This window comes from Haliaeetus leucocephalus, unplaced genomic scaffold, assembly GCF_000737465.1.
Source record: "Haliaeetus leucocephalus isolate CR32 unplaced genomic scaffold, Haliaeetus_leucocephalus-4.0 Scaffold858, whole genome shotgun sequence".
Lineage (NCBI taxonomy): Eukaryota > Metazoa > Chordata > Aves > Accipitriformes > Accipitridae > Haliaeetus > Haliaeetus leucocephalus.
This window is the reverse complement of record NW_010973294.1, coordinates 4,315,274-4,330,044: the sequence shown is the minus strand read 5'-3', so window position 1 is coordinate 4,330,044 and position 14,771 is coordinate 4,315,274. Positions and strand designations below refer to the sequence as shown.

Here is a 14,771-nt window from a genome sequence, read left to right as displayed (position 1 = left end):
TTAGCAGCCATGGAATGAAAATCTGTGTGGCTGGTTCCTCCGAATCAGTGGAATATACCAAGAGAAACTTTGTCCAGAAGTTGCATAAGCAAACAGAAAAATATTTTATTTGCAACAGAAAAATAAAGGCAAAATCACAGAAATGTGGATCAACAGAAAGGCGTTTCCTCAAAACTTATGTTTTAACAGGATTTTTTATGTGTCTAGTAGACTACGTCTTTTTCTCCTGTTGGGTAGCAGGCAGAAGTGCTACTGCTTGTGCCATTGACTTTGTACAAGGTGTCCATGTGTGCAGTGCATTGGACCAAGCAGTGCAGGTGGAGCCTTCTCCCATAGATGGTGCCCTATCTTTAGCTTAACATCATGTTATCATGATGTTTCTCCTCAAGAGCTAATGGCAGGGGTTTTGTTCTGCTTGCAGTAGCTGCAGTCTCCAGATAATCCCTTGATTTCTATAAGCTACTTGCAGCAACCTCAAGACATCAAAAGCACTTTTTGCCTAAGAAGAAATGTACAAATCATGGAAATGAGCGTGGAGTCAGTGGGTATGTTTATGCTGCACATACTTCACTGGAATACAAGATACCAAATTACCTAACAGACAAGGAGTCTAGCTGTGAAAGTACATAAGTCTAAGTTTAGCTTCCTAACAGGCAAAATGATCTCATGCTGTCTTGCCAAGCCTGGCAGCATACAGACTGCATGACATACATGAGCACCTGGCGGTTGTCACTGCCTGTGAAGGACTGGACTTGACTGGACTTAGTGGCTAATAAGGACTCCTGAACTGTAAGTTATAACGCATCTTTAGTAGAACAAGAAACTAACAAATATTAGGAAAATGCACTTGTGAGGGAGGAGAAGAGATCACCCAGGCTGCTTAGTCAGCTAGTGCCTGGCCTTAGCTAGCATATTCTGGCAGTGTGACTTCAGTTCAAGTATTTTAGAGAGTCTTCTATGGCTTGATGAAAAGGTAGCAGAGCTTTTGGTTGTTGTGCCCCAAACCCCTTTCATCATTAGCTGTCTGTGAAGAAAGAGAGGCCTGAATTGCTGACTGTGGTCTCTTGAAAGACAGGAGAAATCCAACTTTCGTGGTTCTTGTGGTCCCTGCATGCTAAGTTGACTTTATCCTTAGTAGTTTTATTCATAGATTCCAAAGGAACTCTTGAGATACTAACAACAAAATTTGGGTAAAAGACTTAGTTTGGATTTAGGGGAGAGGCAAAGGGAAACTGTTCTTGATCTTAGCTTGAAATAAAATTATGACCATCATTCAGCTGTAGATCTGTTTAAAGCTATGACCAGGATTGCTGCTCAGCAGAAGCATCTCAACAGTACATCTAACAGTTAGATTTGCTAAGGTGGATGTGACCTTGAGTGCAGCAAGAAGTAAATAATTCGGCAGGTGTCTGATACAGACCCTAAGAATCTGCTAAAGATACGTACAATAAGCCAACCTTTTGTCAGTTGACTTTGGTCCTCTAGAGGCCAAATCACCACTGGAAAAAATTTAGGAGTAGATAAAATGACTAAGGTTGAAAGTAACATTTAGTATATATAATGTTTCTAGACTTCCAGGGCAATGGTAAGTTGTCATGGAGAGCCAAATTAAAGAAACAGCTGGAAGTTGTCTCACTGGAAGTGTCTATAGAAAGCAGCTGAAAGGAATCATGGGAGAAATTATTCCTATATATGCTAGCATGTTCTCTAAGCATTACATAGCACTTAGGAGAAGTAATATCAGGCATAAATCTGATTTACATTTCAACAAGGAAGAGTTCCTGTCATCCCTTGTGCTGTATTACCCCACCCCAGTACACAGTGGGAGAAAGTGAAGTCAAATGTTGGCAGACGAGCTCATGAAACCATCTATATTGCCTTGAAAATCCCTAGTTGTGAATGGAGCCCGTGGCAAACACTTGAAGTATGAACTACTAGAGATTCATCCTCAGACAGTGTCACTCCCATGTTTGTGGGTAGCAAACAGTCAAAGCCTAAAACAATCTAAGTCTAAAACTACAGAAGTGGAATATTTCAGTAAGGTACCGTTTCTATTTAGGCACAATCAGATCTAGTGGTACCTAAGAAAGAAGAAAAAAATCCTTTTCTGACCTCAAGCAGCTTGTTTCAATTGCACAGAAAGCCTTTGACTATGATTTAGGACAGTTAATATAAGAGAAACTTTGCTGATGTGGGAAAGTAATAGGATTATCTTGGCAATGTGCTTATGGAGAATGACCCTGGACAACAAGGGCACAAACCTTGGAGTACAGAAAGATACGTTAAGATCAGTGTACAGCATACTTCAGGGAGTTGGACCTGCCTGTAGACGTTAAGTTAGTGATGCTTCCCTCTTCTGAAAAAAGAAATGTGCTAGCAAAGACTGTGTCAGCAAGGATCATTGTACATGAAGTGTCCCTAACTATGAAACCTGGTGACAGACTCTGAGGGCTGTAAGGAGGATTCCAGTATGGATACTTCAGTACAGTGCTACAGCTTACCCCAGCAGGCTACATCTGCAGTCATCAGGGAAGGAAATACCCAGGTGAGGGCAAGAGTTTATATTGTTATCCCTTTAGATAACAGGAAAGCATAAAAAAGTAAGCTTCATCTTCAGGTTTCATCTCACAGTATTGGTCAGGGAATGAGACTCATGAGCATGAAACACATACCGAGAACCTGGACACGCGGTCCCTGATACGATCAAAAGCTGCCCCTGAAGCATGCAAAGCGTCCTGTGTACTAAACCGTGTGTGGAAGCACAGTATGTATATCAAGTCATACATTGCCATACTAGTATATGGGAATAAGAGAATTAGTGCAGAAACCCATCGACTATTGTCAAGCTGCCTGCAAGGCCTCCATGTGAATGTCAAGCTTGTGTCCATACTTGCAAAGCAGCATGGCAAAAGCTGTGTAAATATGGCAAGGCATTTTCTGAAGCTGGAGGGATGCAGTCATGATATACTGTTTCCTACAGGATTAAGGCCTGTCATGGATTAACCCCAGCCAGCAACTAAGCACCACGCAGACGCTCACTCACTCCCCCCCATCCAGTGGGATGGGGGGAAAAAATCGGGAAAAAAGAAGCATAACCCGCAGGTTGAGATAAGAACGGTTTAATAGAACAGGAAAGAAGAAACTAATAATGATAATGGTAACACTAATAAAATGACAACAGCAATAATAAAAGGATTGGAATGTACAAATGATGCGCAGGGCAATTGCTCACCACCCACCTACCAACACCCAGCCAGTCCCCGAGCGGCAATTACCCCCCACACTTCCCAGTTCCTAAACTAGATGGACGTCCCATGGTATGGAATACCCTGTTGGCCACTTTGGGTCAGGTGCCCTGACTGTGTCCTGTGCCAACTTCTTGTGCCCTGGCTGGGCAAGAGAAGCTGAAAAATCCTTGACTTTAGACTAAACACTACTGAGCAACAACTGAAAACACCCATGTTATCAACATTCTTTGCATACTGAACTCAAAACATAGCACTGCACCAGCTACTAGGAAGACAGTTAACTCTATCCCAGCTGAAACCAGGACAAGGCCTTAAGGGAGACTATGAATATTAGAGATCCTTGGCTTTGGTTCAGAGAAGCAGCTGGAAGCTTGGATGCATATAATGTCACTTCTCCAGCTGGGTAGGAAACTTATAAAAATAGGCTCCCGAAAAAAATGTTTCATAGTCCCAGATCCCAAGCAATGTCGTCATGCCCAGATGTCCTGCTGCATTTGGTATTCCTGCTTTTACATGAATTTACTCCTGGAAATGGTGAGATGAGTACAAGTTTAAAAAGGAGGATGAAGCAGAGAGAGAAGCCTTGGCAGGAGTTTGATTTCTGAAATCAGGTTGAATGTCAAGGCGCACTTTCTCTGATCAGTTCATTCATTTGTAGGGTTTCCAGCTGACCTGAGATGTTCTGTACTTATCCTATATATGATTTGTGGACTGTTCTGAATAGAAAAAAAGTGGTTTATGGACCTCAATATGCCTTTACTCTCCCAAGTACAAATCAGGAATAAGATAAAATTAGCGTGAGAATAAGACCCATATTTTTTTCAGTTACACCCCAGTCTAAAGATTATATTGTGGGAGTGGGAGAAAAATACAAACTAGTAAATCATATATGCTGCTTAGACATTGAATTGCTTTCCTCAAAGTTAAACAAATTGGGACAACCATAATGCAAAGGTAGAGGTGTCAGCAGGATACAATTAAGTTGTGAATTGTCAAGCAGAGATGTAATATGGAAAACCCTTATCTGTTGTGAACAATTCTATTTGGATTACTCACAAACGAAACATTTCAGTCAGATTTCTTACAAATACCATTGAGGAGAACTTCATTGACTCTCCTGTAGCTATTTGAGCTTGCTTCCCTGAAATAATATTACATTTGTGAATGTATCCATCTCTGTATAAATCTCTTTTCCCTCGTATATGTTTGCTTTCACCTGTGAAAGTCATTTTCATGGTTTTTTTATCTTGTCTTTAATAAGCTATAGCTTATTGCAGTGTATTATGCATTGTATTTAAAGTACCAATACAGATATGCCACGCTCTATAAAATGCAAGAGCATCTCTTATGTATGCAGAAATGAATCATTTCCAGGGAAAGAAGTTAAAATTATAATTCAATCAAGGCAATTCTGTTCTTTCTTTGTTTTCAGACAGGAAGTGCACTATCTTAAGGACATCTGAAACTCATCTGTGATTACAAAGTTGTTATTCCCTTATACAAATCATATAGCTAAGTAATGCAAACTATTCGCAGAATAAAAGAGGTTAAATTGTCTTTTTCACTCAAAACATATTCTAACTAGTTCCTGACAGAAAGTTGTCCTGATACAATGCATTATTGGCTAGTCTCACGATTGAGACTATTGTCGATGGGCTAAGCTACAAAGGCTGGAAGCGGGTAGATACACTCCCCACTAATTGCTATTCAGAGTTTTTCAAGTGTCCATTTTACAAACAAAGAAAAGCATCATTTGTTTGATGCAATATGTGAAGTGATCTTTTTCCTGTGCAAAGCATGTATTTCTTTCCTCTTCAGGACAGAACTTTAGAGACCAAATCACATACTGTGGAAAAACTTTGAAGGTTCAGCTTTAGAAAAGGAAGAAACAGGAACTTGATTTCATTTTTCCCAAGGCCATTTTACAGAATACCTGCTTTCCTGGACTGTTAACAGTCTGTAATGGATAAGCATATAGTTTCTTGAATATATTTTCACTGAGAATGACTAGTTAATCTTAATTTCCAAGATCAAGACCCTAAATACAAGACTCTGATATACAAGACTGTCAAATACACCAGACAGCTGCTGCAGCGCCCAAAGAGAGTGCAGAGGCTGCAGCTGAGCAAGTGGGAAAGCTGGTTCTTGTTCTTCATGAACAGTGGCTCCACAGATCACAGTCCAATCTTCTCTGTTCATTTCTGAATGGCAAATAAGCCTTCCCAACTGCAGAAGTTAAACCACCCGCATTGTTACAAATTACTTGTTTTCCACTAGGTCTCTAGGACATCCTGTTTTCCTGGTGCCATGTTAGTGTCTTTAAAGTTTTGGCTTGATACTAACAGAAATTTATTTTAGTTCTTCTTTTGAAATAGGGATAGAGGTTTATACAAACACATACTCAGCAAATGCATCAATGTGTTCTAATTAATGAATTATCCATTCAGCGCTACAATAATTTGCTTTATCTCTAACCATTCCCAGTGAATTCTTTATATAGTGACATTTATTAGCAAACTGCCATTTGCATCACTTTTACATTACTGTTCTCATTATTAATTATACTTTTAATAATTCTTTAGTGCTTGGTCTAATCAATAAAGAAAAACGGATGGTGCTCATGAAGCATTTAGCCTTATCTTAATTCTATATCCTTAATGCCATTGCCAATAGCACAAGAGTAGATACATACTACTTTAACTGGCAGTTCTTTCCTTTTGTACATTCCCTTGTCTCCTCTTCTCTCCTGTATGCCAGTATCCCTGAGCTTGTTCTGTAAAAGCAAAGGATGTTTCCCTATTAATGACTATTTAAATAACAGAATTACGTTGCTATTGTACTTGCTTCTTTCTTTCCCAGACAATGACTATGAATTAATTAGCATTAGAACATTGGAAATGCCTATGAATTTTAACATTTTATTTGGAACATTCTGTGTGCACTATTGAATGATTTTACACCTCCTAATGCAAAACCGATGATATCTCTACAACCCTCTGGGGGAGTGTGTGAGGTCGTTAAAGTTAGATTTGCAAAGAAAATACATGGATTTCTCTCACACATTATTCTTTCCTGTGCTGATAATGCTATTTTTGAGTGCCTGTTCAGAGTGGCTCATTTCTATTGAAACATTCTCTTATCCTTTACCTATCTATCTACCTTTCCAAACTTTTCATTTCATAAGGGAAATGAACTGTGGTTTTTCAATACTGAAAACATTCCTACAGGAAAATGAGAACTTACGTTTTCAGCTGTAGTGTTGACTCCAGAGATAATGGTCACTGAAAGGCAGTGTGAAAAGCAAACATACATGTCAGAAATGAAAATAACAGTTTATACTACATCTCCTTCATGTCTTCATTGCTGATAGTTTATTCTCTCTGTGAAGGAGGATTCCAGAAGTAACACTGGTGTTTTGGCATCCAGGCATCTGTGTGTGAAGAAAAATGATGAAGTTTTATTAAAAATTCTCCCTGGAGTCCTAATTTTGTTCTATATTCCTGCTGATTGTTTTTTATTGGGTTTATTTTTAAAACAAAGGTTTTTTGGATTCATGGGAGCTAATAACATAATTAGCACCCTGCCAGTGACTGAAGGAGAAACACTGGCAAACACAATCCGAATCCCTCTGTACTGCTTACTGAGCAAAATCTTAGAGTGTTAAGCCGGGTGGATTGCTTAAATAGATTTTTTTCCTTCAGAATCAGGTGTTATTTCCATAACCTACATCTATCTGTTTTAAAATAAACTTCCTTTTCAAAAGTGAATAGCAACATGTATGTAGGCTTAAATTTACCACTTTGTATTAACAAAATTTGCATAAAATTTATACTATTTAAGTAATATATTCTTGCTGGTTAAGTTCTAAAGAAAGCTATTGAACAGGGAATAAACATACTGCCTATGCATCCAGAACCAAAGGTTGTTGAAATTATTAAACAGCTTTTAACAGCAGACAAAAGAAATGTTTTCTTCATCAGTTTGATTTACTTCAATAACTAGTTCAAAGTTAAGGATCTGCTTAGAATTAGAGTAACCTGAAGCATCATTATCTTTAAATGGTCTATGAATAAATTCTCAGTCTAGTATGCTAAGACTTATGAATTCATTCATTAACTGTATATAAAATTTGCTTTGGTAATAAACCAGTTTTAAGTATAAAAAGTTTGATGCATTTTTCCTCTGTATACAACATATTTATTGCAATTTTATTTAAATAATAAATACACTTGAAAGGCTGGGGTTTTGCATTTCAATTGAATTCCCATTTCCATCCAAAGCAGCTTGATACGAGTCGTAAGTAAATAAAAATTAATCTGCTAGTAAAGAAGAATTATTCATTTCTAACAGAATGCTATGTAAGTGTTAAGCATTTGAATAATTATGCTGAACTATATTGCTTCTTAAATGGGAATGTAGGTATTTTTCTGGTAGTATATGGAAGTAACAGATTAGTTTAAAAATTGGATTCAGTTGCAAAGCAAGGGTTTTTTTAGGTTTACCTACCGACAACAATCAAACTCACTTGAGGAAAAAAGAATAATACACCTTCAAAATAGGCATAGAAGGGTTTTTTAAAAAATTGCTTTATGTTTTTTTTGTATTTTCAAGTGAATAGGAATTATTTTCACAAAAATAATGTTTGAAAATCTCATGAGACTTAATTTTATATTGAATGCTTTTTTGTGAAAAATATGTGACAGGTTTTCCAGAAATAGTATAGTTCAGGGCCTTATAAATAGGCAGTTCCATGATACATGGGGGATAGAATGGCTATATGAACATTAAGTCATAACTCCCAACTCCCTACTTTAGGAGCATCTATACTCAGTATTTTAATTCAGTAGAAAATTCCAACATTTCTAAAATGTATTTGATTTCCAACTGGAAGAAAATAAAGGTTTAACATTTGCTACTTATTAAAATTCTGTTTAAAAGTAGTAGAAATATCAAAATGGGCAACAGTTTTCCCTCAGCAAGAGTAAGGCAGTTAGTTTAAATTCTGATGTAACAAGAGTTACATTCATTTATTTTAAAAATGTAGGTTTATGCTCACATTGTTATTGATTTGGTTTATATGTATATGATGCTGGCATTTTAATTAGAAAGACTTGGTTGCTTTATATTAGGCTTCTTTAATGAGTTATCAAAATCAGAAAATTCATATCCTTTCTTTAAAACAATAACCATAGCAGATCCTGCTAAATCACACAGCTGACAGAGACACCTATTCCCGACTTGCTCAAAGCTGTGAATTAATTAATTTGTTTCAAACATAAAATTGCTAGAGAAGCATTTCAGAGTGCAGCTTGATAGCCACTCTTGTTTGTGTGTATCCAGCATGGTAAGGGCAATGAAATCTCAGCAGCAGAGGTCCATTTCTCAGTGCTGGCTGAGCTAAAGGAGAAGGAAGAGGTTTTTATTATGTCAGTGGTGGAGAACGCGTTGAAAGCAGCAAGGATCTCTCCAGTTTCAACCAAGTGCTGATATACTAATTATGCCTTAACTGCATCTCCTGTTTCCTCCTAGGTCTTACTGCTGCAGCATCTCTCGTATCCCTGGCTTGGGCTTTGGCTTCCTACCAAAAGGCCCTCCGTGACTCCCGTGATGACAAGAAACCCATCAGTTACATGGCTGTTATAATCCAGTTTTGCTGGCATTTCTTCACAATTGCAGCAAGGGTCATTACTTTTGCTCTGTTTGCCTCGGTTTTCCAGCTGTACTTCGGGATCTTCATCGTGCTGCACTGGTGCATCATGACCTTCTGGATCGTCCACTGCGAGACAGAGTTTTGCATCACTAAATGGGAGGAGATAGTTTTCGACATGGTTGTTGGGATAATCTACATCTTCAGCTGGTTCAATGTCAAGGAAGGAAGGACACGCTGTAGGCTTTTCATTTACTATTTTGTGATCCTTTTAGAAAACACCGCCTTGAGTGCTCTCTGGTATCTGTACAAGGCCCCGCCAATCTCTGATGCATTTGCCATACCAGCACTGTGCGTAGTGTTCAGCAGCTTTTTAACAGGCATTGTTTTTATGCTAATGTACTATGCCTTCTTTCACCCCAACGGACCAAGGTTTGGGCAGTCACCAAGCTGTGCTTGTGAGGACCCTGCAGCTGCCTTCACCCTACCCCCAGAAGTGGCCACAAACACCCTACGGTCCATCTCCAACAACCGGAGCGTCACGAGCGAGCGGGATCAAAAATTCGCGGAGAGGGATGGGTGTGTGCCTGTGTTTCAGGTGAGACCCACCGCACCGTCCACACCTTCATCCCGGCCACCAAGGATTGAGGAGTCTGTCATTAAAATCGATCTGTTCAGGAACAGGTACCCAGCGTGGGAGAGACACGTGTTGGACAGAAGCCTGAGGAAGGCGATCTTAGCATTTGAATGTTCCCCTGCTCCTCCACGGCTACAGTATAAAGATGATGCCCTTATCCAGGAGCGCTTGGAATATGAAACCACATTATAAACAAAACAAAAACACAGCTTGAAGAAGCTCCGACATTACAGTCCAAATTAAAGGGTTGACAGTAGGGCTGTAGGAATAACTAAACTGCATACTACAAGTAGAGCAGCAAGCTGTAGTGTTCTTAGTCTGGCTATCATCATGATTATCATTTGATCCACTGTGTGCAGTCCGTCTGCAAGACACTGATACAGCAGCATCACCTGAAAGCCTCAAAAAAACCCAAACGCTGACCCACACGTACAGATCAGTTACTGCACATGGGGAAACTCACCCATGACTCTTGCTGCCATGAAACTCTGACTGCACAGTACTCACAATCAAACCAATAGGAAGGCTCTGGTGAGGGCTTTCAACTTTAGCCAGTAGTGCATTTATTTTAGAAATGAATGGTTGATATTTACATAATCAATGGCAAAAACAAACAAACAAAACCTTTTCAAAAATAACAAAACCGTAGCACACAGTATTGCTGTTATGAAAACTCTTTTCTGGGGAAAAAAATAGGAGCATAGTAGTCTTCAGCACGCCCATAGATCAACCATTCAGCTTAGAATAGGTTTGCAAAATGGTTCTTCATTAAAAAGATACATCGTCATGTTTGTAAGGCTGTCAAGGGAAAATAAACTAAATTCTGATTAATTAGGTCATAAACATTAGTACTACCAGAACTGTTTGTTTTCTGTGGAATTTCAAAGTCTTTTTAAATGCAATTTAAGTTCTTTATGTTACTTTCAACAGAAATCCTATGCAGCTCACTTCTGGTTTTCAGGAGGAATAAGGAGCTCTAGCACGTAGTGATGTAAATTAAATGATAATCATGATTCAGTGTTCAATTTGCAAAAAAACCAATATATATATATATGTAAAAGAACAAGGAAGTATAGTTTTCGTATTCTAAACTTTAGGAGGACCCCATTCAGATATTTCAGAAGAAACTACAAGATGAACACACTGAAACTTCTCTGTTTCGGGACTGAGAATGCATGATTCAGTGTGTGAATGTATGCAGGGGTGACAAGAGACTGTGACATGCCATACCCTTCTAGTGCCAAACATTGTATAACTGCAAGGTTGATATTGCCTGAGGGACAGATAACGAGTGGCACGAGCCCTACCAGAACAAGAAGCAGGAAAGACCAATCAAGTTCTCAACGTGTAGAGACAGCTCTGATTTTTCCCACCCGAGGTGGAAGTGATGTCTTTTAAAGGCTTTCAGCCACCTCTTAGTAAGTATATTCACTGAAGTATAGTATAAGCAAGTTATGTGGAAGACCCTCTTCTGCTTGTTCAAGACTTGTGTCCAGATACGTCTAAAAATTACGCTGAATCTCTTGTAATAGAGTGCTTTTGCTGCAAGCTTTTGGGTTTTAAATACCTCCCTAAATCTAGTCAATGGTATCCTCCTTTATGTTAAAAGTATCCCCTGATGGTGCTTTCAGATGCATTAAAGGTGCAAGTCAAAATTTGATAGTATTTTTTTTAAAGCTGGTGCAGAGTGAAAAACTCATGAATTATTTCAATATTTTTGTAAAGTAAAAATATGGTATAAAAAGGTTACTTTTTATAAACCTCAAATCTTTTAATACATTTCATTCTCTTTATAGCTTAGATTTTAAGAATTGGTCCATGAACTTTATCAACTGGCTTCTGCAGGTTGATATAAACCTGGTTTTCACACATTATGGGTTTGTTTTGCAGTGTAATGCCATATGAAAGCCTACATGGGTACTTTTAGAATACTCTATAAACCGTGGATCCTGCTTCAAATGTAAGTGGCTTGTAAAGACACCAAGCAATTCCATAAGAAACAATTTGCTATAATTATTTCCATCCATTTTAGGAGAGCGAAGCAGAACTGAAGAGTTACTGTTGTAAATGGCATTGTCAGGATGGAGAAGACCTGATGATTGGTATTGTAATCTTCACTGTCAGGTATATCCAGTGTAGTCACTGCTGTATATGCTGCTGGGTAAATTTCAGTCTTTCCTATTATTAATATTTGTACTATGAAATGGCCAAGGTTACACGCCTGTGTTTATTTGTATGCATTCAATTAGCCATTTTTAATGTTGACTTTTTTTATTAGCAAAATGTTCAATACCTGTTGTTCTTTGCTGGGGCGAGTTCCTCAAAACAAAACATCTGTGAAAGTGCAGGAATCTGCAAGGCAGAGGGAACTTTACACAGATCCAAAACCACCCGTGCTTCAAGGGTTTCTTAGGTATTTTCAAATTAAGCAGTGGCCAGCTGCCTCTATAATCATTTTTTAAATAAAATAACTCTTTGATAGTCCAAACCTGAAGCTTTGTACAAAATGATCGCCCTTTCCTCCATGGAGATAATAGCTAATTATTCAGAGAAAAGTACTCATATTTTGTCAGAAAATATACCACTGCAGGAACTGCTAAAAAAGATTTTGGGAGCAAGTCCTTTGGCCCGTGAAATTCAGTAGAGCCTTCACTCCAGAATCAAACACTAGCTCGCACAAGGAAATTGCTGCTTTTCTTTACAAACAAGGCCAATGACAAGCTTTGTAATCCAAGATGTGAGGGTTTCTTTTGGAACCAGTTCGACGGATTTGCTGCTGCTTTAACAACTCAGAAATTTTAGCATGAGTGAGGCACGGTGGGCAGCGCTCTCGAGCTCTCACCTCCCAGGGAGAGGGCCAGCATCGCAGCTGGCAGGGAGGCTTGTCCTCTTCTGATCTCCCTCTCAACCTGTCTTGCTCTTCCTCGGAGCTGCGAGCCCTTTGGTGCGGGCCTGCAGAATTGAAGAAATGTTGCCTCGTACAGAATTTAAAGGGTTATGGTCTGGACCGGTGCTTGCATTGCAAGGTTTCTAAAGAAGGTTTGGGGTGAGTTTGTCTGATTTGCTCTTGTTTGGTTTTGGAAGGAAGGACACAGAGGCGTTATTTATCTGTGTGGTTTTTAATACCTAGCATTTACTTTCTTTACTCTCCCAGGATTTTTAATTTTTTTTTAATAATGTTTGTAAAAATGTTTATCTTAAGCAAACTACTGCAGGGTTTGAGTGCACAGCGCCATACGTGGCAGTACGTATACACACCTTGTCTTCAGAATTCAATCTGGCTGTTTGAGGAAGGGGGAGAAGTCATTTTACACCACGTCAAAATTTGCTCTCCAAAATCTTGCTCTGTTATGTTCGTAACATCAGTGATACCTGCACTGAGAACAGGGTGGCCACTGAAATCTTAACGCTCAGATGACTACACGGGCAGTTTCTTAATTTGCATTGCTGTGAATAGTCACATTAAAAGCTAGAAGTATTTTTTACAGAAATTGTCAAGATTAAACATAGTCCATGTTGAAATTCCATGATGGCCTTATGGACAGTTAATCAATATGCACTATTCTTTTTACCACAGACAGTTTTCAAATCAATAAAGTTCAATTAAGACAGCAATAGCAAAAAAAGAATTGCAAAAAAAAATTAACTTCTGCTTTTGAAATAATGAAAAAAACAGGTCCTTTAAATTTCATTCCAGAATACAGTAAAATAAAAAATTCATAATTATATTCTGGTAAAGAAAAGCAATCACATCTCTTTGTTAGAAGTAAGAATTATGTAAACATTCTTCTAATGAACCAAACAAATTTGCCAGCAGATTTAATGGTAACTTACCTGGTTAAAGACTTGGTCCTAAAATTTTGAGAGTTGTGGATTTGTACGCTACAGAAAAGACAATTTAACTAGTATTCACTACTCCTCTAGATAGATAAAGGAGAGGTAATGCATACCCATGGTCATTCAGAAAACATATAAGAAAATGTGAGATAAACCTTTTGTCTTATTTTAAAAGAGAAGTTATTTGTTCTATAATAGGATAAATTTTTTTTAAAAAAATGAATTCTTTGAAAATACGTGCAATACTTTTTTCCTGCAGATTTAATAATGAAAAAATAATTTCCACTTCTGTTTATATCAATTTAAATATGCTTCTTGTGCTAGAACAATGTTTCTGTGCTTGGGTTATATGGGTTTGAGGTCATTTGCAGATCAACAAATTTTCTATTAATTAATTTCTATAACATTGGAGAAAATTTTCCTTCCAAAATTAAATGCTAGGCCTCAGCTGCCTGATTTTGTAAACTCTTAAGCAGAGGAGGTAAATTAAAATTTTATCTGAGCTGCAATTTTTAATATGTGGTGAATAGCTATTAAACCCAAATTTCTTTAAAACATATGATAGTCCAGCCAATATATCATTATCTCCCCAAAAAAGCAATTCATGAGTGGTACTAAAAGTACGAGTGCTGCTTTATTTGGAAAGGGACTCCTAATCACACACTATATTCATTTACTTTTTATTGGCGAGCAAATATTCACAACTAGCCTGTTGGGTTTTTTAGAACCCAAATTAAACAATTTTGAAGTGTTTGTGATTTGATCATACAATTCCTTAAGAGCCTTAAAAGTGGTGTTGTACTGAGCTTTGGTTGGCTCTGCCAGTGATTCAGCTCCCAAAGCCACTGCCCTTTCTCCTCTCTGTCCGTGAAGTCATGCAATCCGGAGTGACTAAGATGCCGTGATTTACTCTGCACCCCCTGCACTGCCTGCACAATGCCAAGGAAAAGCTTCAGCAGATTGCTGGGGTCCTACTGCTGCCTCTCTTGCTCCTGTGCATGGTGGGAAGCAGAGTAAATTGCATTTGTGCATCCATCTAAACAAGCTTATTTAGGTTGAGCCCCTACAAGAGGTGCATGATGAAAATAATCACAACACGTGTCTATGTATTTACAAGCCCAACACTGTAATTACTAATTCTGTAGTATAACAATGCCAAATGTGGGAAGAATTGTCTAAATACACAATAAGCCATTTAATTTTGCTAATTGTAGCAATTAGACTAGCTTGCATGAAGCCCATGCTCTCAGCAGAAAGCCAAATGGAGTAAGTGGCAAACAGCCATGTATATACCAGAGACATTATGTTACGAAATCTTCCCTTGATTGTTTCTAGAACTATGTCTTTTCTTTACAGCATTGAATCACTCCTCTTTATTCTGATAAAACAGATAAAATGCAAA

At 38.2% G+C, this 14,771-nt stretch overlaps 1 protein-coding gene across 1 annotated transcript in view; it reads left to right on the top strand.

Annotated features, from left to right (window-relative positions):
* XKR4 (XK, Kell blood group complex subunit-related family, member 4) overlaps positions 1–9,724 on the top strand; it is an 83,471-nt gene extending 73,747 nt beyond the window's left edge. The window contains exon 2 of the mRNA XM_010582940.1: positions 8,778–9,724. Within this exon, the coding sequence (XP_010581242.1) occupies positions 8,778–9,724 (947 nt within the window). The remainder of the gene's footprint in view (positions 1–8,777) is intronic.
* The last annotated feature ends 5,047 nt before the right edge of the window (positions 9,725–14,771 follow it).